The 25,518-nt window shown below is 37.9% G+C and overlaps 1 protein-coding gene across 1 annotated transcript in view; it reads left to right on the forward strand.

Moving 5' to 3' along the window:
- Positions 1 to 227: 227 nt before the first annotated feature.
- The window catches only part of USP32 (ubiquitin specific peptidase 32), a 192,070-nt gene continuing 166,779 nt past the window's right edge, over positions 228 to 25,518 (forward strand). Inside the window, exon 1 of the mRNA XM_020875914.2 lies at positions 228 to 468. Coding sequence (XP_020731573.2) covers positions 411 to 468 — 58 coding nt within the window. The 5' untranslated portion in view covers positions 228 to 410. The remainder of the gene's footprint in view (positions 469 to 25,518) is intronic.

The raw sequence follows: 25,518 nt of genomic DNA on the forward strand, positions 1-25,518 counted from the left end.
CTACGCCCCTGCGCGCGCCAAGCGTGAGGCGGGGCGGAGTGGGTGGCCCCTGGCGGCCATTACCCGGAACAATCCCCGGCCTCGGGTCAGGTGACCCTCGGCGGGGCAGGCGGGAGGGAGGGGGCGGGAAGAGGGCGTGAGGAGGGAAGGGAAGGGAGGGGAGGAGAGAGGAGAAGGGCGGAGTAAGAGGGAGGGGAAGGGGGCGGGGTGGGAGCGGGTCACGTGATTCGGCATGGAGGCGGTGGCGGCGCCCGGGAGGAGCCGCCGGGGCAGAAGCCGCACTTGTTAGTGTTGGGGGAGGTGGGGACCGGGGGACGCCGACACCGTCAGTCAGGGACGCCGAGGAGAAGGCGGGAGGGGGGTGGGGGCAAGAGCGGGCTCCGACCCCCGGCCGAGGGGATGAAGGGAGCATGGGCGCCAAGGAGTCACGGATCGGATTCCTCAGCTACGAGGAGGCGCTGAGGAGAGGTGAGGGGGGGAGGGGTCTGGGCGAGCTGCCGGGGAGGCCGGCGACGGGCCGCCCGGAGGGTGGGTGACCGGGGAAGGGGAGGGGAGCTTGAGGGCGTGGGGCGCCTGAGGCGGAAGGGAAAGGAGGCCACGATGGGGATTTTTGCGGGGGAGCAGGGTCGGGTGGGAGCAGTGTTTGGGGATTAGGATCGGGTGGACGGGGGCGAAGCTTTCCCAGAGAGAGGGGTGTCAGGCGCTGACAGGGCGCTGACCGTGCTCTCTGGTGGCGTTGTTCTCCTGGATATGTCCAGGGAAGTCCTCCTCCCCTTTTCCTTGGGTGGCACCAGCCCTTTGCAGCCCCCACCCCTTCCTTTACTGCCATTTTCTCCTATCACTCGTTCATAAACCCTCCAGCAACATCCTAACCTCGTACCTAACAGCCCTGGCTGGAAGGCAGGGAGAAGGCGGCTGCAATGCTCTCTGTTCGCTTGCAGAAGCCCCTTCCAGTTGTGTGCTGTCTCTGCCGTTTCCAAGGGCTTTTTGCCAGTCTCTTGGGGGGCTGTCACCACCCACTACCTGTCACCCCCTCACCCTTTGAGCGGCTGACTTTGATGAGAACGACCTGCAATTGAGTTGTGTTTGAGGTGAGATGAGACTGGACAGCTGGTGTTGCCACAAGACCTTGTCTTCGGTTTCATCGCCTCAGACATTGGTCAGAACCTTTCATTGCACTTGATCCCCAGTTCGCCTCCCCTCTCTGCCCATAAAATGGCATTCGGAAATCCAGCATTCTGATACTGTGTTATAGCTCCCTTTAGAGACCGGCCTTCTTGCTGCCAGTTCTAGCCTGCTACTTATCGGCTCTGATGCAGTGTGTTGTTAACAGCGCCAACCCCCTACCACTTAATCTGATACCACTGTCCATGATCACTAAAGCACACGCTAACTGGAAGTGTCTATTGCTCAGTTTATGGCCGGAATGTGACTTAATTTTTCATGACTGGGATTTGAGCGTGTGTGTGTGTGTGTGTGCACGCGCGCACACGCGCTTGTGCTTGTATTTCTTGGTGAAAAGTAAAAAAAAAAAAAAATTAAGCAGCTTAGGTGTTAGGCATTTATTGTTAACAGGTTTCTAAGTCAAGAAACCAGCCATGCTCCAGGTGATGGTATTAGTAGCTGAAGAAAAGAACTAGATTACAAAACAGGCATTCAGTATGAGAATTTAGTAGCAAACTCTTATTCGTATGTTGGAAGGAAAGGGGTAAGTTCATTGGGCCATCACCTGAAATTACATACAGAATTTTGATATATCCTTGTGAAATGACCAGAGTAACAAAAATACGCCTTTTAGGTCTTTTTTCACCCTGTGGAACAGTATACTGATTGTTCTTATGGGCAGTGTTGCTTGAACTTTTTCCTTGCTTCAATATGAGAAATAGTCCAAATTCTTGATGTGTTTCCAGCTCTAGTAGGCTAGTCATTTCCGGGATGCTGTTGAGCCTGACAGGTCTGGCCTCAATTAGGCAATGGCTTACATGGCATGGAAGAGGACTTCAGTCAAACTGATATACAACTTCAAGGTTTAGAGGTGTTTAGTTTAAGTTTGAGGGTGATTTAGCTGACATTAAGGAATTCTGAAATTAAGCTTTTATCTAACTCTAGCCACATATAAAATAAGATTCTCCCTTATATAAAGGAAATTAACAATTGGTGTATTTTAAACTGATTTGACTGAAGGTCTTTGTTCAGTTTGTTAGTTAGTTGTCTGCTTGTTGAATTTTAAAACCTATCTTTGAAGAGGTAGCAAAATATTTGTTAAAATCTTATTTAACTTGTTTGAATGAATTTATGTTTTATCATTTTTGCTGCAGAGGAAGATTAAGGCAAGAAAGAGAAGCAAGTTGACAAAACAGCATTTCTAAATGTAAACCAGGAGCTTTTTAAAAAAACAACCTTTTATTTTGTATTGTGGTATAGCCAATTAGCAATGTTGTGATAGCTTCCGGTGAACAGGGAAAAGACTCAGCCATACATTTGCCTATATCCATTCTCCCCCAAACTCCCCTCCCATCTAGGCTGCCACTGTATAACATTGAAAAGAGATGAGCTTTTTAAATAAATAAAAATAAATAAAGTGGGTAGTTCTTTTGAATGTGATACTGTTTGTTAAATGTCAGACTTAGATATAGAATTTTTTTAGTAAGGTTGTAGAAGGAATTTATAAAGCTTTTGATAGAGCTAGAAAATAGTTTGAGAACTTTTTTGAGGCATGTAAATTATCTAAATAGGTACTAAAACTTATATCTGTTAGTCTTAGCTGCTTGCTTATATTGTATAAGGTGAATGGGGAGGGTGATAGGACAAATACACAATGTGTGTTATATGAATCATTGTACAAGTAAAAAGCTATCTTGACAGACTATTGAAATACCTACTTGCTTGGCTTTACTTAAAAGTAGCCAGCCCTAAATAATGCCTAACCATAATTAGGTGGTATTAAAAAAAAGTCAAGTACGTATTGCCACCTTCAAATATGGAGTTACTGGCTGTTTATCTTGCTGAATGGGGCCTTGGAAATGCAGTGTTATGTTAATGACAGATAACACCTACTGGACCTGAGTGAAAGGGCAGTCTAGTGACTTCTTGTTTACATTTCATAAGCTCTCGAAATTAGAAGATTGCTTTTGGATACTATTTTAGCTACACTTTATATCAGCTTAATAAAAATTAATAGTTTCCTTGAAGTGTACCTTAACCTTTTTTTTTTTTTCCAAAGGAGATGTATTAGTGGTAACTTTTATTTTTGGCTCGTATCTCTATCTTTCTTAAATAGAACACAAGCTTTCCCTTGAAGGCTTGACTCTAGTTAAATTGCATATATTATCTAAAGTATAATATACTTACTATACTTTATGGATAGTGAAAATTTTAGCAGATAAGTTCTGGATTTCTTTACTTCAGTTCTTTATTGCATCTTAAGTTTGTGGCTGTGTATTCCTAAAAATGTATTCTAAATGCTTGGAGCATAGCATTAAAAAAACAAACAAACAAATGGAAGGAGTTGCAGTTTAGAGCATTTCAGAACTCAGAATATCTTCTCCAATTTTTTAGTTCTTTTTTCATGCTCCTCCTTTCCTTGCATCATTCTGGAAATAGAATTATAAGGCTTTTTTTTTTTTTTAAGGTAAGAATTGGCTAAATTAAAATTGTCCTTAGCTTTTAAATTTTGGTAATACAATACAGTGGGTAAATTTCTTCCAATCCTTTTCTTTGAGTAGAATTTGGCAGTTATATTAGACTAAGCAGCTAGGCGATGTCAGGAAATTTTGTTGTGGATTCACATTTTGAAGTGTCTCTTTACTACATTCAGCAAATTTTTACTGAGCATTGGCTACTTAGACATTGAAGGAATAGAGATGACTGAGACCCCCTCTCTTATAACCTGGGTCAATGCTTTCCACTGAAATACACAGTATATACTTCAAAGTGTATGTAGGACTATCCATGGGAGGTGGGAATAAAATATTAGGAATTCTATTTTAAGGTTCTTTTTTTGTGTTTATTTGATAATGGGCATAATAACTTCTAAATGTTTTACGAATTAAACTTATAAATAACACACAATATATTTAAGTGCTACAGTACTATAGAAGGGAGTACTGTGGGAGTGCAGTGTGTGGGAATATTTGGTGACCTGGAAGTGCCCTGCCACCATACTCATTTCATAGTATGTGCTCAATAATTGTTTGTTAAAGAATTTAGCACTTAAAGGTCATTGTGTTTGCTAGTGGAATGATTAAGCATGTAATAGTTGAAGATTGCAGAACTTCTCATTTTTCTTACCCACCAACCCTAATGTGCTCTAAGATGTTGACTCTTCAAGATTTTATCCTCCATGTTTTATAGTATTAATATTAAATTTTCATTAGTATTACACTAACTCTGATGTGATGTTAGCTGGTTTAGTGTAACATATCATTGTGTAAATGGAAATTGAATTTCACAGTTGGTACTTTCTGGGATGCACTGTTCTCTTTTATTAAGACACTAATTTGCCTTCATTGAAATTTGCTAAATTTACCAGTGAACTCTGTAGCATTAATGTGGAATGGTAGGTCTAGCCTGTTGCAAGTATGCCTCACCAACTGTTATTATAGGTAAAGGAGAAAAACAGAGCAGTTTTAAAAAAAATTTATTTGGCTGTACCAGATCTTCGCTGCAGTGTGTGTGCTCTAGATCAGTGTGTGGGCTCTAGATCCCTGAGCAGGGACTGAACCCACCTACCTGCATTGGGGGGCTTCCCTGGAGGCTCAGACGCTGAAGAATCCGCCTGCAAGGTTGGAGACCTGGGTTCCGTCCCTGGGTTGGGAAGATCCCTTGGAGGAGGGCGTGGCAACCCACTCCCATATTCTTGCCTGGAGAATCCCCGTGGACAGAGGAGCCTAGTGGGCTACAGTCCATGGAGTCGCACCCCTGCATTGGGAGCATGGAGTGTTAGCCACTGGGTTAGTTTGCTTATATGTAGTCACCTAAGTAGTTACAAAGATACTCTTCTTCATCATCTCCAGTTTGACACTCCATATGGAGTGTCAGTGACAAAGAGGAGATAAATACACCAGTGAACCCTGGATTTGGGGGGGATGAGCAGAATGAGGTGACATCACTTGACCATTAACGGCCTCGCCATTTACCAAACTGGACAGCTGTTGTTTGTTTTTTCTTGTTCATTGTTTGCCCTTGTGCTTGGTTAGTGAAACTTCACAGTGACAGCATTCAGGGTTGCCTTCCAGAAAGATGTGTAAGTTCCTTAGAGTTGGGAATATTGTGACTAGCCTATAGCCAGGTGTTTTCTCAAGAGACAGGAAAGGATTTTGGCCCTTGATTTTATGATAGGTCACTGGAAGAGTTAGGAACGTGATTATTTTCGTTGCTGTGGCTGTAGAAAATCTGTTTTTGGAGTACTAGAGTTTAATGCTGAGAGTTTAAACTGCATTGTTAGCCAGCTGCAGAGGTGGAGAGATTTTTATTTATGAATTAAAAATTGGTGGTTTGATAGTGGTACTGAGAAGGCTAAGATAGGACTTATTTTTTTAAAATTATATCTTACATTTAAAAAAATTACATTGGAGTATAGTTGATTTATAATGTTGTGTTAGTTTCCAGTGAACAGCAAAGTGATTCAGTATTCATGTATACATATATCTATTCTTTTTCAGATTCCTATCCCATTTAGGTTATTACAGGAAATTGAGTAGAGTTGTCTGTGCTATACAGTGGATCTTTGTTGATGACAGTTCTTTCCATACCGTTTCCAGAAAGCGTGGCTTCTCTTTTCAGGGCTTGTTTATGCTTCTGTTTTTACCTTTTGGGCTTCATGATATTTGTGTTTAAATTGGGCCACCCACTCAGCCTCTTTTCCTTTCTTCTACTAAGAAAGAGCCCTTGGAGGTTGGAGGTAGATAGTTGGTTACTGATCCCAAAACCTGACAAAACCAGCTTTATGGTATTTACTGATAGTCAGGAGCCTTCTGTTAGAAGATCCATCTATTCAAAGATGAAGACCTTCCCTTGTCACCCATTTTTATTAGGAATTTAATATTAATACAAGGCTCTCTTTATTTTAGAGAAATCCCGTGTTTATCACTATCTTGTGAACAAGGTTCAGGAAAATTGATGGTGGTTGGAGTCCTTGATGCTGGACTGCACTAGGAGCAAAACTGTGAGGTGTTACAGAGGAAGTTCTTCTGTTTCATTTCCATAAAGTTAGATTGTGTTAACATCTTACCCCTTGCAGAAAAAAGCTTCTAAGGTCTGCTGTGGTGTCTTGCGTTTTCCTAATAACTTGTAAAAGGGTCTAGAGAGATTGCATTGTGAGAAGGACTCTTCTATCAAGCTGGGCCTCTCCTAGTCTTTCATGTGACAGTACATGGCATCGCTATTCCAACACAATTCCTAAAGCCCAAAATTGATAGACATCCTCACTTCCTCTCTTTCACCATCTGACCTATCCGCTTATCCCCAGTTTGAGTCTGTTGCCTATTGTGTTATCTAGTCCAGTCTGTCAACTTCTGCGCATCCTCACTGCCACTACTCAACTGCCATCATCTCTTGCTAGTTTCCCATAGTTTCCTAGTTTTACATCGAAGCCAGTGTAATCATAAAATTCAGACGGGATCCTGTCATCCCTTTGCTGTCAACCTGTTTTCCTGTCAGCCTAGAAAGACTGTTTACAAATTTTCCCACATCTGGCTCATTCTTCATACCTGAAGTCCCAGCTCGAATTGCCTCACATCGGCCTTCTCATATCATCTTACATGAAGAGGTCTTCTGTCAGGGTTGGGCTGTTCTGCATAGTTCATAACTTGTGATTGTTATGTTCATTGTCAGTCATGATGCTGCATTCCCAGTAGTACCAAGATAGATTCAGTACCTAGTGTATTTTGTACTCAGCAAATATTGCCTGATTGGGTGAATATATAAATGATGGAGAGAGGATTTGGAGAACCACATGTTTGTGGAGGGTAAAGAGTGAAGCGCTGACAGGGATGAGTATACTGAACAATATAGCCATCCCAGAATTTCTTTTCCTTTCATCAACTTTGAAAAAAATTGCTAAAGATTTTGAATTGTAGTTAAAAACATGGGATCCTTAAAACTACCACATAATTTTGTGTGTTTAATTCAGGTATTTAACCTAATAATGTACATTCCTGAACAGTCATTGAGAGACTAGAATGGCAGTCAATATTGTGTTTATGAACGCTTAAGAATGTCTTTTAGTAATATATAGTATTTAGTAATTTTGTTCATGAAGTGATTTTTTTGGAAAGAGATTTATTTATATCCAATTTATTTTTATAGATTGATATCCAGATACTTTTCATCCATAGTGACAAGTATCATTCTATTGCTGGATGTGAGGTTAGAGTTGGAAACTTAGTGCTTCAAGTGTTGTACAGAGTTATTTTGGAAGCCGAGAATAAAATTCACATCAACATATAGAGTGTTTTCATTAGTTGTAAATAATCCAAATGATTTTAAACTAAATTTTATGAATAGCTTTAAAAAACAAATCTAACCTTATTTTTCTTACACTCCATGGCTAATGCCTTTCTTTCTCTTAGTCTTTTAGTTTTAATCTTTATCACAATGATATACGCACATAATTTAAAATCAAATGATTTTATAGGGCTTGTTATGGAAACAATAGTACTGTTATTCCCTCTCCCAGTTTTCATCTAGCCAGTTTTCCTCTAGCCATCAGCCAGTACTTTGAACACTTTATTAATTTGGTCCTTATGTCTTGAAATAATATGACGAGGACTTGGATTTTTTTTTTTAACACTGCTACCACTCCCCAACACACACATACGTGCTCCTGTCCTCCCGTTTTCTCTTCTTAGTATGTGTATATTTTAATTTTGTTTAGAGATAGTTGTTAACTCTTTATATATTAGGCCTTTGTAAGTGCTCTTCTCAGCTAAGCTATTTAATATACTGTGAATAGGATTACTTCCCTTTCCTGTACACTTTATTTCCTCTTAAATATTTTCTTATTAATTGCTTTTATTTTATTTGTGTAGGTTTCTATTTACTTTAATTCAGCCCCCAGAGTTGCCACCAAATGTTAAATCTATTCCATATGTTAATATACCTCAGATGTTCACTCAGTTCACCATATTAGGAAAAAACATTTTCTGGAGCCTCCTGGCCTGCTCCAGTCTGTACCTTTTGCCCTTGTGATTAAAGCCTAGCTGCTGTCCTGGAGATTTCCTTTGCTGTCCTGTGTTGGATCCTGTTGTCTGAATAGCTCTTTTCCTCTTTTTTGGTTTACTTTTCCATTTTGGTGAGGCCACACCACACGGATTGTGGGTCTTAGTTCCCCAACCAGGGATTGAACCCATGCCCCTCTGCAGTCAAGGCTTGGAGTCTTAACCTCTGGACTGCCAGGGAAGGCCCTAAGCTGGTGCTGTCCTTAAAGTTATTTTTATTTCTCTAGTCTTTAGTATCCGAGAAGCCCTCTTGTTTTGATCAACTAATTATCTTGAAGTTCCTATTGAATAATCCTAACACTTAATCTCCAGTCATGTGGGTCTTAATTTAAGGCTCAGGGAAGGTTCACTGCAGTGATCAGTTAGAGAGAGACTGGGGTGGACGGAAGACATTGCTCTAGAATGCAGTTTTCATGATCATATATGGTTCAGTGGTAAAGAACCCACCTGCTAATAAGGAGACATAAGAGATACGAGTTCAGTCCCTGGGTCAGGAAGATTCCCCTGGAGAAGGAAATGGCAACCCACTCTAGTATTCTTGCGTGGGAGATCCCATGGACAGAGGAACCTGACAGACCACAGTCCAAGCAATTGCAGAATCAGACACAACTTAGTGACTGATCAACGACAACGTACCACTACTACTATGGTATAAAACTCCACGAGGGTGGGGACATGTATGTCTTACTCACTGCTGTATCCCTCGCCCTTACACAGGGCCTGTCATATATTAGCTACTCAGTATACATTTGTCATGTTTTTGTTTTTAAGAATTACTTATTTATATATATATTTTTGATTGCACTGGGTCTTCATTGCTGTGCTGGGCTTTCTCTAGTTGTGACGAGCAGGAGCTGCTCTTCATTGTGGTGCACGAGCTTCTCATTGCGGTGGCTTCTCGTTGGGGAGCACAGGCTCTATCTAAGTGCACAGTCTTCAATAGTTGCAGCACTTGGGCTCAGTAGTTGTGGCACATGGGCTTAGTTGCTGTGCGGCATGTGGAATCTTCCTGGAGGGGGATTTGAACCCATGTGCCCTGCATTGGCAGGCAGATTCTTATCCACTGTACAACCAGGGAAGTCCTCAATGCCTATTTGTTGAATGAGTGAATTGCATATCAAAACAATCTTTTCTAAAAACTAGATTGAATTTTTAGAGGAAGCTTGGTTTGGATATATGTGTGTGTGTGCCCAGAGGCCTAAAACTCATGTTTTCATATCTATAGTATATATGTATTTAAATGCACCTTTTACTTTTAAAAAATGGTTAGTTGTATTAGGCATGTTATTATGTCATTTTTGGCTCTGCTTTAAAGTTGGTTTTGGAATCTATTGGTGAGCAGCTGTGGCGGGAAACTGTGATGGGTTTAGAACAGTTGTTTGATTAATAAATCTGGTTTAGAGATTCTTTACTTTATGTAAGCGTCTATAAATGAAGTCTTTCACTCTGTGGAATTTTATAGATCAGAAGTTATTCATTTTGTCAGATGTTGACTCAACCTCTTTATAGCTGATTATGGAAGGACAAATTGCCTATTCTTTATAGGCTTAGAGGTGTAGTAAGGAGCAGTTACCTAATGGTGATGCATTTTATATTGTTATATCACTGATACCATCTTAGAGATTCAAATAGAAGTTGACAGGTGATTGCCAAGCAGATATATTTAAATTACAAAGAAATAAGACATCATCTGAATGAACACTTGGCAGTGAATAACATCTCAGAAAAATGTTCCATTTTGATTGGAGCATATTTCTTATTTCAGTAGAGTGTAAAACTAAATGCAACCTCTTTTTCTACAAATCTGCTTTTATAATGCATATCTCTGTGATTTACCCCTGGGCCCAGGCCAGAAACCTAGTCATCAATTGAGACTCTTCCTTTCTTTCCTCTGTTCACATTTAATCAGTCACAGTGTCCCTTTGGTGCTGCCTTCTTACTGTCTTCTGTTCCTTTTCCACCTTTAAAGTCGTTGCCTTAGAAAAGACCTTCATCTGTCTCCTGGACTATTACCCTTCCAGTCCATTATTTATTTTTCCACCAGGATAGTCTTTCTGAAATTCTCAACTGCCTTGCAGCGGAAGGCACCTGTACCCTCTGGTTTAAAGTCAGCCTAGCACAGCAAGCACTTGTGGTTTCTGTGTTCTGGTCCTGGCCTGAATGCTCTTTGCCTTTGAGAATGCTGCTTCCCAGATGTGGGAATGCCTTCCTATCACTTACATATAGTTAAGTGCACAAGTCTGACTGTACAGCTTGATGAAATCTTAGATGTGTACCCAAGTAACCACCATGTAAAAGCTAGAAAAAGAACATTTTCCACACCCCACTAGGCTCCTTCCTGCCCTCTCCCAGTTGATACTACCCCTCAGAGGTAACCAGTGTTTTGACTTCTGTCACTGTAGATTAGTTTTGCCTATTTTTGAGTCTCGTGTAAATAGGATCATGTAATAATGGCTTTTTTTGTGCACAGTGAACTCATTTTTTTAAAAGTTGAGTGTAAACTCATTTTTAAGGCCAAATTTTGAGCCCTTTCTCTATGAAGTAAATTCTTGAGAAGGTTACTAGTGTCTTGAAATTAGGGTCAGTGTGTATTATTTTTATTTCTAGAAGCTGACATAGAGGCTGGCATGAATTGATGGGCATCTTTCTTCCTGCACTAGCTACCTCATCAGATCCTCATCCCTCAAAACTAAACCCAGGCATCAAGTCCTCTCAGAAGCCTTCCCTGATGCTGCTCCTACTTTCTCTCCTGCTGTAATACCCTTTTATTGTAGTAGTTATTCCACTGCATCACAGCTCCTGGTTTATTTGTTACCTCTAACTTACATTGAGTTCTGAAATTCTTGAGAATGAGAACTCTGGGATCTAGAAGGTACCTGGCAGAGCTTATATTAAAATGTTCACAGAATGAATGGGCCAGCTTAGTGCCTTTTGAATTATGAAGAAAGCAGACAGAATGAAGCTAATAGTAACAATCTGGTAAATTGTGTTTTTACAGGATAAATTATGGTTGTTTCATGACATTTATGCAAATATTTAAATGCTCCAGGAATATAAATATTTAAAATTGAGTTACAAACTGTCTCTAAACTAAAATTATCGGAATCCATGAAGCACTTCATAGAAAATATGAAGGAAAACAAACACAACCTTATGTGCAAGGACTAGTAGATTTCTAATTTGTGTTATAATTAGCACCTTTGATTAAGGTTGAGTGCCCACTTTTTGCAGATGAGCAAAAAGTTTTATTGGTTCTGAGACACTCATGTTTCTCATAAGCTGTAAAGACTAGTATGAATAGATACAAGAGAAAAGTCATGTCAGAAGTCCATGTAATTTTTAGAAATGTTTTCCATGTGATTTACACAATTTGATATTACTCCTACTTTAAAAATTTTAACTTCTCCATAATAAGCATTAAATGGGCTAGTTGGTTGGTTCTCATTTCAAATTTGTCATTTGCCTGGGTGACGTTTTCTCTACTTTGATCTATTTTAGTAATTTTATATTGTATGAAGTGTTGGACAAGCCTGATGAGGCTGGAGTATGAATGATTTCATCTCATTCTGCTCATCTTTTTGGACTTCTAGATTTGCCTAAATCTTCCTGTCTTCTCTGGAACATTACTGAACTATCCAGAGCTTACTACCCTTGAATTCCTGTGACTCTTAATTTGTATCCTTATTATTTTAGCATATGTATGGTGATGTTTTATGTGTATTAATTCAGTCTTCCTGCTAGAGTGCAAGTTTCTTGAGGAGGAATCTTTTCAAAGTCGCTTTGCAGAGATAGATGTTCAGCATTTCTTGGGTGACCTGGTGGCTAAGACAGTAAAGAATCTGCCTGCAATGTGGGAGACCTAGGTTTGATCCCTGGGTTGGGAAGATCCCCTGGAGGAGGGCATGGCAGCCCACTCCAGTATTCTTACCTGGAGAATCCCCATGGACAGACGAGCCTGGCAGGTCGCACAGTCCACGGGGTCGCAAAGAGTCAGACACGACTCAGTGACTGAGCACACAGCACAGGAGACCCAGATGGTTACAGTCATTGGTGTCTTTATATGATTATGATGTGTTGTACTTTATATAAAATCAGTAGTTATTTTTTAGTTTTCTTTTAAGATACATGCTTGACCCTCTGTGTTCTGTGGGTTTTGTGTCTGCTGATACGGAGGACTGACTGTATTCATTGTACTGCTCCATTTAACGTAAAGGACTTGAGCATCTGTGGATTTTGGTATTCTGGAACCAGTTCCCCACAGATACCAAGGGACAACTGTACCTTTTAAATTTCATTTCCGTGTCTTCATCTGAATGTTTAAATAACATGTGGCTCACACCTCAAACTTTGTAGAAATGTAACTGAAGGTTACAATTATAGGTTCAAGAGAACTGCACTGCATAGCAGTTCTGTATGTATTAGAAGAATTTATTAGAAGACAGGCACTTGTAGGTGGCACTGGGATTTAGAAGACTTTTGCTCATCTTACATATTTGTGTCAGTTTGAGGATTGGAAAATGAATGCAGGATATCTACTACTCTCTGGTGCCTTTGTGATCCTGACGGGGTAAGCTAAGCTGAAAGGATAGACTTGTCTGTTTATCTTAGTATCCTGAGTCCCTCTACCTGGAATGATAGATATTTATGCATTTTCCTATGCAGGTGAAAACACTGCAAGTGGATTTTTCAGCCTTTCAAAGTTCTCACATTTATTAAGTCCTTCACAATTATTTCCTGATAGTTAAAAAGGAAAACTGATTTGATGGTTGCACATCTGTAAAACCCTTTCTAAACACTGTGTGTGTGTATTCCTAATATTAACAAATAAATATACTTTTCTCACACATATGAGAGAAAGCAAAATTGTACTCAATTATGATTGCTGATTGTAATAGGAATATATATAGCTTTATGACTAGTATTTTCAACTGTCTTAACCTTGTAAGGAACTTCTGAAATGTTTCATGTGAATTTTTGTCTCATCTTCACAAACTCAGGTGTGTATGTCATTTTTTTTTCTGACTTCAGTAATTTATTATTACTATAGTAAACTACTATAGTAAACTGTCTATAATATGAACTTTACTCTTTGAACCATTTAGAAGTGCATACTTCACTGCCATTAAGTGCATTTCATGATATTGTGCAACCATCACCAGTATCTATTTCAAGAACTTGTTCATTGTCCCAGACAGAAACTCTATAATTGTTAAATAGTAACCCCTCACATCTGCCACCCCCCAAGCCCCTGTTAACCTTTATTCTGTTTCTACTCTGAATTTGTCTCTTCTAGGTACCTCAGGCGGAATCTTGCAATATTTATCCTTTCATGTCTCATTTCACTTAGCATAATGTTTTCAGGGTTAATCCATGTTGTAACATGTAGCAGATTTCATTCCTTTTTATGGCTGAATAATACATATATACTACATTTTGTTTATCCATTCATCTGGACATTTGAATTGTTTTTACCTTTTTGGTTATTGTGAATAATCCTTCTAGGAACATTGGTATACAAATATCTCTTCAAGACCCTGTTTCAGTTCTTTTGATATATACCTTGGAATGTTGTCCAGTCGCTAAGTCGTGTCCAACTCTTTGTGACCCCATGGACTGCAGCACGCCAGGCTCCCCTGTCCTTCACTGTCTCCTGGAGTTTGCTTAGATTCATATCCATTGAGTCAGTGATGCTATCTAGTCATTTCATCTTCTGCCACCCTTTTCTCCTGCCCTCTGTCTTTCCTTGAATCAAGGTCTTTTCCAGTGAGTCAGCTCTTTGCATCAGGTGGCCAAAGTACTGGAGCTTCAGCTTCAGCATTAATCCTTCCAGTGAATAGTCAGGGTTGATTTCCTTTAGGGTTGACGGGTTTGATATCCTTGCTGTCCAGTGGATTCTCAAGAGTCTTCTCCAACACCGCAATTTGAAAGCATGTTTTTTGGTGCTCATCCTTCTTTATGGTCCAGCTCTCACATCTGTACGTGACTACTGAAAAAACCATAGCTTTGACTATATGGACTTTGTTTGCAAAGTGATATCTCTGCTTTTTAATACACTGTCTAGGTTTGTCATAGCTTTCCTCCCAAGGAGCAAGTGTCTTTTAATTTCATGGCTGTAGCGCTGTCCACTCAACGTTAAACAGTTCGATGAACTGCCAAATTGTTTTCCAAAGTGGCTGCACTGTTTTACACTCCCACCAGGAGTGTATTTGAGATTGCAGTTTTTCCATAACCTTGTCTACACTTGTTATTTGTCTTTCTTTTTTCTTCTTTGTTTTTGATGTTTATTTTTTATTTGGCTGTGTGGGGTCTCAAGTTGCAGCAGATGGGATCTTCGTTGTGGCCTGTGGCTCTGTTAGTTGTGGCACGTGGAACTTTGTTCCCCAACCAGAGATCTGACCCGCATCTGCTGCATTGCGTGCAGGGCGGATTCTCCAGAGAAGTACCTATTTGCCTTTCTTACTTTAGCCACCCTAGTGGATAGCCGTTTTGATTTGTATTTCCTTAGTGGCTAGTGATGGTTGACCATCTTTTTCTGTGCTCTGTCATTTGTGTATTTTCTTTGCTTATTTTTGAAATGAGTTGTTTGCTTTGTTGTTGTTGTACAAGTTCTTTATATATTCTAGATATTAATCCCATATTGGATATATGATTTGCAAATATTGTCTCCCTTTGTGGGGGATGTTTTTCATGCTCTTGATAGTGTCTTTGGTGGTCAAAATTTTGATGATGTCAGGTATTTAGTTTTGTTTTTAAGTGTTATAGTGTTACAGAGTGTGTAGAAGATAAAACTGTAAATCCACAAAAAATTGAACCCACAGCTGTAGAAAGCCAGAGGAGAAAGAAGCCTACTTCCTATATCCAAAAGACCTCCCCAAATAACAGAATCCTTTGGACATAAGTAATATGCACAGGCTGTGGGTAAATTAAAAGCAAACAATATTCATAAAGGCAGTGCTGTCTGAAATGAAAGTTCTGGAGAGCCAACTTCATGATTACATTTAGCCAGGCTGGAAAATTGGGATATTCATTGAGGAACATTGTAAAGATCAACCTTTGTCATTGCAAGTCAGTTCAGTCACTCAGTCGTGCCTGACTCTTTGCGACCGCATGGACTGCAGCACACCAGACTTCCCTGTCCATCACCAGCTCCTGGAGCTTCTGCAGACTCACGTCCTTTGAGTCGGTAATGCCATCCAACCATCTCATCCTCTGTCGTCCGCTTCTCCTCCTGCCTTCAGTCTTTCCCAGCATCAGGGTCAGTTCTTCTCATCAAGTGGCCAAAGTGTTGATTTCCTTTAGGATTGACTGGTTTATCTCCTTGCAGTCCAAGGGATTCTCAAGAGTCTTCTCCAACACCATAGTTCAAAAGCATTAATTCTTTGGCACTCAGCTTTCTTTATAGTCCACATTCATGGAAGTAGACTCCCATGACTACTGGAAAAATAATAGCTTTAACTAGATCCTTTGTTGGCAAACATGTGCACAAATGATAATTGGTAGCCTCACAAGGAATGAGATGTGACTTGTGTCTTTATCAATGCTAAGGAGGCCTAAAGCCTATGTTGTTATATATGCTGTCAGAGTAGAGACCATTTTATTGTTAAGATGGTACTTAGTGATGCAAATAACGTTTATATGTCTTAAAATCTTACGTTTTTGTAGGCACTCTTTTAAAGAAAGTTTTGCCTTTTTTTTTTTTTTTTTAAACTTTCTACCTGGAAATAGATTCTCAAAAGTTATATCTTAATGGGCATATAGAGATTAATAGGTGAGTAATACTGGGTGATAACTACTTGCTGTAAGAGGTTTCTTTTTTAGCTCTGTAACCTCACAGATGTAGTTCTTTGCCATATCAAAATTGTACTATAGCAGTGTTCTTTGTGTGATTTTATTAGAGGTTGTCAGCCATTCATATAATGATTCTTACTTCCAGAAGATTTTATCTCTTGGCAGTGGCTTTTTAAAACTTAATATATTGGAGAAAACTTCTTTTCTAGACTTAAGGCTGATATTCTGTGTTAGTCTGAATATTTTTTCCCCAGGTTTTGAATGTTGTTTAACTGAATAGCTGACTTTAATCAATTATTAATACTTTAATGTTGCAATTTAGTGCAATTACAGTAGAATAGAATACTCCAAGGAAGAAGTTAAATTTTCTTCATTTTAAAAAAGTTGAAAAAATTCAAATATAATTGGCAAAAAAATTGATAGGAAAAATGCAGTGCATATTCTGACCTACTGTTTTTTGATTACATATATTGAGAGATATGAGTTATCCTTTATTTCCAAATTAATGTAGAAATTAGAAATTTGTTGGAAAAATAAAAAAAGACATGTCAAATTAGTATTTACTTTTTTCACCTTCCTCCTGCTGACATTGTGTGCTTAGAATTCACATCTCAATTTTGATTGTCATGTTAGACTTATTTCTACAGCTTTCTGTCAGATTGCTTCTACCAGTGTTGATGGGATAAGGGTAATCATAACTCTGGCCTTATCCATAGAGTATACTCAGCTCTACTACATTTAAAATAGGAAAAGGAAAAACAGTTTTAACCAGAGATAATTTAGTATATGTTATTTATACACTTTATGGGTTTGTGTATATATGTGTTTGATCTTAGAATGCAAATTCCAGCATTATGCTATATAATTTATGGTGCGTTATAGGTATTTCTTTAAATGCTCCATAATACTGTTCATGTAGTACACTATAACTTAAATTATCAGAATTAGTGTTTATTTTTTTGTAATAAAACAACTTACCAAGAGTAGTTTCAGGCTTCCTTCTTGTATAACTTAAAATATGGAGTGGACCTCTTTTGTGAATTGTCATATTCCTTTCTAAATTGGATTAACTTCCAGTACTTTTTCTTTTGTGCTTCCAGTGTTGTGAAAGTAACTCTGAGGTTTCCTTAAAGGTGGTTTTTTTTTTTGCATCTGTGTTGCTTCCTTTGGGACATCATCATTTTCAACACAACCACTGTCCTTATTTACCTTTCACCAAGTTCCTCTAAATGCATATCTAGTGTCTCTTAAAAATTAGTAATATCAATATTTCTATGGTCAGCTGTTACTTCTAAATCTCCATTTATGTTCATTTTGAATTTAGCATTATTTCTTCATTTATTTGCTACATTTTTTATCTTTATGAGTTCCCTCTTTTGATTATCCATTTTCATAAAACATGGGTTTATCATGCAAGTACCTTTGCTCTCCACGTGAGAACTACATTAACAGATGCTAAGTGACCAATTATAGACAGACTTTTAGAGAAGTGACATCATTTATCACTGATCATGATGTGCCTGTTTACATAGAGATTTGTGCACTGAAGAGATAGCAGTGAAGTTTGGACTTTATGCAGTTATTTACAGTTAATGTAATGTGATAACTGAAATTTAAGCTATGTTTTGGGGGGACTTGGGTTATTCAGCTCAACTGTTGTAACTGAAATTCATGCATGTGGTAACCATACAAAGCAAGGAATGCCTTTGTATTAGGAAGAATAACTAGTTTCTCTACAGTTTGTAAAATAAATGCTTTGGTGAGGATTTGATTTCTCAAGAAGGGAATAAATGTGTCTGTGGTTTGTAGAATAAAAAAGGACATGTGTGCTCAGGCACTCAGTTGTGTCTGACTCTTTTGAGACCCCATGGACTGTAGCCTGCCAGGCTCCTCTATCTTTGGGATTCTCCCTGCAAAAAGAATGAAGTGGGTTGTCACTTCCTTCTCCAGCTGATTTTCCTGACCAGGGATGGAACCCGGGTGTCGCGCCTTGCAGGTAGGTTCTTTACCTGTTGAGCCGCTAGGGAAGCCAGAGGACATGAGGCTTCCTGTATAACCTGGGCTTTTTCTCCCACTCAGAAACTCTGCAGCTTGTTGCTTTCAACATGGACAGTGTGTGATGTGCTTGCATTCTGTGGGTGGATTTTTAGATGCTTTTGGTTTCTCACCTACCTTATGAAATTGATTAACAAAGATAATGTTATTTCACCCCCAAATTTAGTAATGATTATTTGTTTTATATTGTTTATAGTTAAAATAATTATGAACAGTTTGTGTCCACCAGTAGATTAGTAAAGTGAATTATATTCACACAATAACTATCATATGCTCATTAAAACTGATACTGTAGAAGAATATTTAATAGCATGGAATGCTGTTCAAAATATGGTTCAGTGAGGAAAACAGTATAATGTGTGATCTCATTTTTGTAAAAATGGTATACATGTAAAGGAAAACAAATTTGAAGAATATGTTGCAAAATATTAACAGATTATCACTGTGTTTGAAGTTGATGGTGTTTTTCTTGTCTCCTTGTACGTGTGTTTTTCAAAAAAGCTTAAGTTGTATTTTCTCATTACCAAAAAAAGAGGCAGTATCACGTTTTATGCCACTTCATGAATGATGTGTGTTTCTTTCATATTTAGCTATAATAAGGAGTTCCATGTCTTTTGATATTCCAGTGGAATTAAAGTCCCTTTGAAATTTTAAATATTTATTTGTTTTTGGCTGTGTTGGGTCTTAGTTGAGGCATGTGGGATCTTCGTTGTCACGTGCAGGCTTCTGTCCAGTTGTGGGGTGTGGGCGCCAGAGCACAAGTGCTCTGTAGGTTGCAGCATGTCGGCTCCCTTGCTGGGGCTCATGGGCTCAGCTGCCCCAGTGCAGGTGGGATCTTAGTTGCCCAACCGGAGATCAGACTTGCATCCCCTGAATTGGAAGGTGGATTCTCACCCACTAGGCCACCAGGGAAGTCCCCCACTGTAAATTTTCTGTGACTTTTTTTTAAGATTAAATTTTCAGGTTAATGTATAAATATGTTTAGTGTGCTTTCTAGCCATTATGAACATGGAGTTGTGTTTTATGGAGCTTTCAACAGCTTTTATTAATTTATTCCCTTTACCATTTAACAACTTTTCAAAGTTTTTTGTGCTGCAGAAAAATAGAGGCTATTTGCTGGTATCACAATTTAAAGTGTTTCTGTTGACAGAATATCAGGTTAAGAGCTTTAGGACTTATTGAAAAGTATTCAGTTTTTTTCAATATAATTGAAGAAATTTTTCTAAAAATGTAGTATATTTTCTTCAGAATCACAGTTTGGAGAATGATTTGATAGCTGCCTCTCTCATTAGCTTATAAAAAAGATGTTTTATCATTAAAGTAATCTATATAAGTTCCTATCAAACATTTGAATACTACTTTGTTAATCTGAGTTATATAGAAAAGTTAAAGGTAAATTATTTTTAAAGTGTTCAAGTAGAAAAAATAAAGTTGAACAGTAAGAAATCACATTTCTTTCACAAATCTCTTCTGTGTGTAATTTGTAAGTTCCTTTTGCCCTTTCCCCCCTTTTAAAACCTTTACAGTTTGTTAGATTTGACAAAAGCACTTAGATTTCTTATTGAAATGAATAATTGGATGATTAATTTTTTTACTAAATGCCTATGTACTGTTCTAGGCTCTGTTGTGAGTGCTAGTTGTACCAAGATAAGACATGATATGACCTTCAGGGCCTTATAATTCATGTAAGATAAAGCACGGTCATGAAGGAGAGTTTGGGGGTGAAAGGAAAGAGGACTGAAAGATGATGAGGTGACCAGGTGGCATTGTAAAAAGTAGGGTAGTATCTATTGAGAAGGAGGGAGCATTGTAAACAAAGGCAAACAGGATGTCGTCTAACACCCAATAGCACTTCTGTCAAATGTGTTTAAAAATTAAAAAGCAGCACAATAGCATCACTGAAGAACTGGAAAAGAGGGAGAGAATTTCACTGATGATCCTGTCACCGGACATAGCCAGTCATTTGCTTTTACTTTTTTTTTCCGATAAATGTTTTATATTATTTTGCATGTAGCACATGCAGTTTTATATCTTCTAGTGTTTTCTGAGATGTCTGTTTTTATTGGTGCCATACATGCATATAGCTCAAAGGGGTAAATAATTTAAGATTTGTTGAATAATAAGCAGTTGCTTTATCTTCATATTTTCTCCTTCTCACAAGAGACTATATTCTAGGCATTATCTGTTGACTTCCCGACTTCTTAGCATGTGAATTTAGTTTTCTTCCCCTCCTTCCCTGTGAACTGCTTCTCCATTCACCTCTCCCTATTACTTCACCCTACCACTACAGTAATATGGTAATTTTGATTAGATATATATTCAGTGTTTACCTTAGGACCATGTACATATCATTCACAGTCAGTGTTATGTAGTGAGCTGTGATTTTTCTAGCGCAATTTTTTTTTCTTAGTGCTAATAAGGGTGGTTTTATTTGCATTTGTTTAGTGTTCCTAAGTAAGAATCACTAATTCAACCCTATACTCACCTCTCAAGATTATCAGATGTTATCAGTTTCTTCTAATGTTTTCCTGTAGCCTTGGAACTCAGCTCAAACTAGACTGGTTACTCTTTGAACCTAGTCCATAGTTAGGATCCTGGGAATTCCTTCTACCCTTATCCTGGGGCTTCTTCTGTACTAGATCTTTGTTACTTCTGTCAGGAGAGTGTATGTATGCTCCTCGGTTCTTTGTCTCGTCACTACAAAGATTTGGAGTGATGGACGTTAAAGCCCCCTCGGCGGGTCACAGCTCTCAGGTCTCGAACAGACCATGTTATAGCTCTTAGAGAAATCAGTGTTACAGCTCTACTTTATTTAGAAGATAGCAGGAAAATCCATCTTCGAGGCGTGAGGGCACGTGGATCCAAAGACGCGAAGAGAAGAGCACCCCATCGCGCAGGGGGGAGGGAGAGAGAGAGAGAACGAGCGTACGCACGCATGGGAGACAGAGAGCGAGCCCTTTGGCTCCTATTTTTATATGGTTTTTTCTCCCCCCTGGGCCTGTCCTATGCAAATTGGGCTTAGGCTGGAGCGCTGTTCTACCTGAAGTCCTCACGGCCCTCGGACCTTCCTTTGACCTTCCTCTCTTCTATTTTTGCAGGCTTTTCCCTTCCTGTCTTTTAGCCACCGGCGTTTTGGATTCCTTTTCCTTATTCTAACTACCTAACACTTCTATCCCATATCTTCTGCTTTCTAGATTTTGCCTTGTTTTGATTTCCTTGAGGAACTTTTTGAGCATGAGTTTATCTAAGGTAAATTATTAAAAATTTTAAGTCTGAAAATGTATACTTTTTAACAGTGTAAGCCTTTTTATTTTCATAGCTGGCATATTGATAAAAACAAAACAAAAAAAACCACTGTACTCCACAAATTCCTGACTGTTACTGTGACCACATCATTGAAGCTGTATGGACTCCTCTGCTTCATACTTTTTATTTCATTCAGCAGCTGTGGATATATGTAAATCTGAAAACATCTTAATTCTGTCCTCATACTTAACTGAAAGTTTGTCTGAGTTAGAATTCTAAGTTAGAAATCAGTTTTCTTCAGAATTTTGAAAAAGTGTTGCTTCATTTTTACCCTGGCTTCCCACTTGCTGTTGAGATATCCAGTGCCATTCTAATTCTTGAACCGTTATATTTGTTTCTGTTTCTGGACGGTTACAGGATTTTTATCTAAAATGTTCTGAAATTTCACAGTGATGTCCTTTAGTATGGCTCTGTTTTCACCTGTTTACCACTAAAAATGGAATCCTTTAATCTGAACAGGAAATGAAAAAGAATTATCTCATAGATGATTTCCTCTCTCAGATTTTCTTTCTTCTTGCAGCTCTTATTTGGATATTGAACCTCCTGGACTAATCCTCTACTTTTCTTAGCTTTTTCCATCTTTGTCTTTTACCACTTTGAGGGAGATTTCTTTAAATTCACCTTACAGTTTTTCAATTGATCTTTGCTTTTCTGCTCTCATTTTTTTTTAATTTTTAAGAGCTCAATTTTTTATTGAAAATTTTCATGTGGTAAATTTATGTGTGGTGAAATGCACAGATCTTAAGTGTACACTTCAATGAGTTTAAAAAACATGCATTCATGTAACCTACACTACTTTCAAAATAAATCTTAAATGTTTAGTTCAGTGAATTCTGACAAATGCTTTACAATTATGTTGTTACCCAATTCAAGATATAGAATATTTCCATCACCCCAGAAAGACCCTTTATGCTTTTTTCCCACCATGCAATTATTCCCACCCACCAACTGCTGCTGCTAAGTCACTTCAGTCGTGTCCGACTCTGTGCAACCCGATGGACAGCAGCCCACCAGGCTCCTCTGTCCCCGGGATTCTCCAGGCAAGAATACTGGAGTGGGTTGCCATTTCCTTCTCCTCCACCCACCAGAGGCTTCAACTTTTCTGATTTCTGTCGCCATATATTAGTTTTGTTCATTTTTACACTTAATAAAAGTGGAATCATATAGTATGTATCCTTTTGCATCTGGCTTTTTTTGCTCAAAAAATGTCTGAGAGATGTGATATTCATCCATGTTGTTGCTGAGAAGTATTCTCCTGTGTGAATTTAGTTTTCTTCAGTAGGACATTTGGGTTTCCTCGTTTTGGCTATTATGAATGAAACTGCTATAAATATTTTTTTACAAGTCTTTCTGAACATATCCTTTCATATATACCTAGGAGTGGAGTGGAATGGTTGGGGCATAGTATCGGTACATGTTTACCCTTATTAGAAACCGTCTAGTAGTTTTTCAAAGTGACTGTATGGTTTTTTCACTTTGACCAGTTTCAGTTGCCCTGCTTCCTTATCAGTGCTTGGTATTGTGAGACTTTTTAATTTCAAACATTCAGATTAGTGGGAAGTAGTATCTCAGTGTGATTTTAATTTGCATTTCCTTAAAGACTAATAATGGTAAATACTTTTACTTGTGTGTGTTGGCTATTTGTATGTCCTTAAGAGCCCTTTTTGTTCTGTGAATTTTGTTTAATAGTGTTGCTTTTTTCATTCATCTTTATATTTTATCTTTGAGGATATTAATAGTATGTTTTTATTAACAGGTTTTTTCCCCTCGCTCTATAGACTATTTCCTTAACTTTTTTCCTTTTTTTTTTTTTTTTTGCTTCTTTCATATTAGAGGCATTTTGCAGATGCCTAATCATCTTGTTTCTCTGCTCATAATGCTGATTAGAAGTTCTGTATTAGGCTTGTTGCTGAGCATTTTTATTGTGAAACCCTCCCACCTCCAACTCAGTATATTTAGGTCTTTTCTCAGAGAAAAGTCCCCTCCAGTCTTTTGTCTGGAGGGTAAATTTGTGACTGTTAGGCTCCGGAAGCTCAGAGGAGGAAGAGGAGAGATGTCTCTCCGTTCCCATTCATGTATTCAGTTAATACCCTTGTTTTTAGAATGGCTTGTCTAACCTCATTTATGTCTGATGTCCAGAGTAGTGTTTCGTATCTTCTAGACAATCAACTTTTTAGTCTTTTGCAGTGGCTGGGGAGGCTTAGTGGCCAGGCTGTGTGAAATGGAGTTGGAGATCTCTGGAATATCACAGTTTCTTAAATAGCTTTGAGCCAATAGCACAACTACCTTCTTTATTCTCATCCTTCTACACATTCTAGAGGTACCCTGGTCCCACTCATTCTGAGCCCTTATAGGATTCTGTCATATAAAAAGCTCACCTCCTGTTGTCAGCTTAGGGGTTCAGCTTTATTACATCTACTAAGTTCTGTATTTTATATGTGCCCATCCTTTATAACTTCAAAAAATTTTCTTAGCTTTATCTCCTATGCTGATTTCTTTTTTTTGGGGGGGGGGGGTTATGCATTTAAAGAAGAAAACAGTCCCTTTATTGAGTTTTAGTGGATTCTTATGAAGGGAGTGAAATTAAATATTTCAATCTAATATTCTTTTATTCAAACTCTGTTTTTTGTCACATAGTGTGTCGTATGTTAGTTTTTCAAATTGTTACATTTTCATATTTGTAATTATTCTTGGTTGCCTTATATTTGCATTGCCTGAATTGCCTATAATTTACTTTTGCCTTAGTACTAGATATTTAAATTTATTCCGGTTTTTCATTTATTACATTATGCTGAAATGAACGTCTTCATTCATTGAAGATTCTCCCAAATTTAGGTTTATTTCCTTAGGATAGAATTCAAGCAGTAACATCTTTTGTCTGAATCATTTCCTTTTTTAAAAATTAATTTTATTGGAGTATAGTTGATTTACAAAGTTGTGTTAATTTCTGCTGTATAGAAAAGTGACTCAATTATATCAATACATGTATATATTCTTTTTCATGTTCTTTTTCATTATGTTTGTTATAGAATATTGAATATTGTTTCATGTGCTGTATATATAATAGGACCTTGTTTTGATATAATTTTCTGAAAATGGTATGAGTGTTGGTTTTTTTGGTAATATAATTTGCCAAAAAAATTATTTGCTAATTGAATAGTCTAAAATGGCAACTTATTTTATTTTGTACTTTTTTATTTAGTTGTCAGACTAGAAGATTTCCTGTCATTTTTGGTAGCTGTATTTACTCATTGTCTTTTTGTCATTTTTCTTACCAACATTTTAAGTTTAAAAAAATATCATCTTGTAGAACCTCTTTATAATAAATGTTTTAAATGTAAATTGTCTGACAGATTTGCTATATTTTCTCCAGTTGGTTTACCATTTTATTGATTTCTTTTTGCTATTTTTTAATATGCATAAGTTTAAAATTTGTATATAGTCAAACCTGTGAACTGTATTTTGTACACTTTGGAAATTTCACATTTTTACTCATAACAGATGTCAAAAAAATTATCAATTTGAATTTATGACTTTATATTTTTAGTATGGAGCCTTAAAAAAATTTACCTGAAATTTATTTTAGAGTGTAGTGAAAGTTAGTATCTGAATTTATGTTTTTTTTTTAACTGCTAAGCAACTAATCCAATATGAGCCAGGGAAACATTTCCATTTTCTAAAAAGTCTTTAAAAAGAATTTGAATATGTGTAGTAACTCCTATTTTGCCTCATAAATTTTGTTCTGATTATTCCTCCGTGTAGTCTTGCCACAGAAACTTGTGTATTTTCTCAGAGAAACTTGAATTGCATCATATGTAATCTAGACTTCCTTATTTTAAATTATTTTGTTCTGCTTTGGTTGTTTGGGAAGTGTTTGTACACTTTTGGTTTTGTGTAATAACTTCAGAATGTTGCCATCTTGAGGTTGTTTATAAAGCCATGTATGGTTATCAGGAAATTGCTGACAATTATGAAGTGCTTATTGTGTGCAATAGAGAAGAGAAACTCCTAGGCTTGTTTTATGTTTATTTTTTGAAGACCAGATTCAGTTCTTGGTTTTAATAGTTTGTTTTGTTTTATTTTTGTTTCTTTAGCTGGGACCTTAGTTTAAAATATATTTTCCTGATAGCCTTTATCCCCCCTACTTATA

The sequence above is a fragment of the Odocoileus virginianus genome, chromosome 17 (assembly GCF_023699985.2).
Source record: "Odocoileus virginianus isolate 20LAN1187 ecotype Illinois chromosome 17, Ovbor_1.2, whole genome shotgun sequence".
In the NCBI taxonomy this organism is placed as follows: domain Eukaryota; kingdom Metazoa; phylum Chordata; class Mammalia; order Artiodactyla; family Cervidae; genus Odocoileus; species Odocoileus virginianus.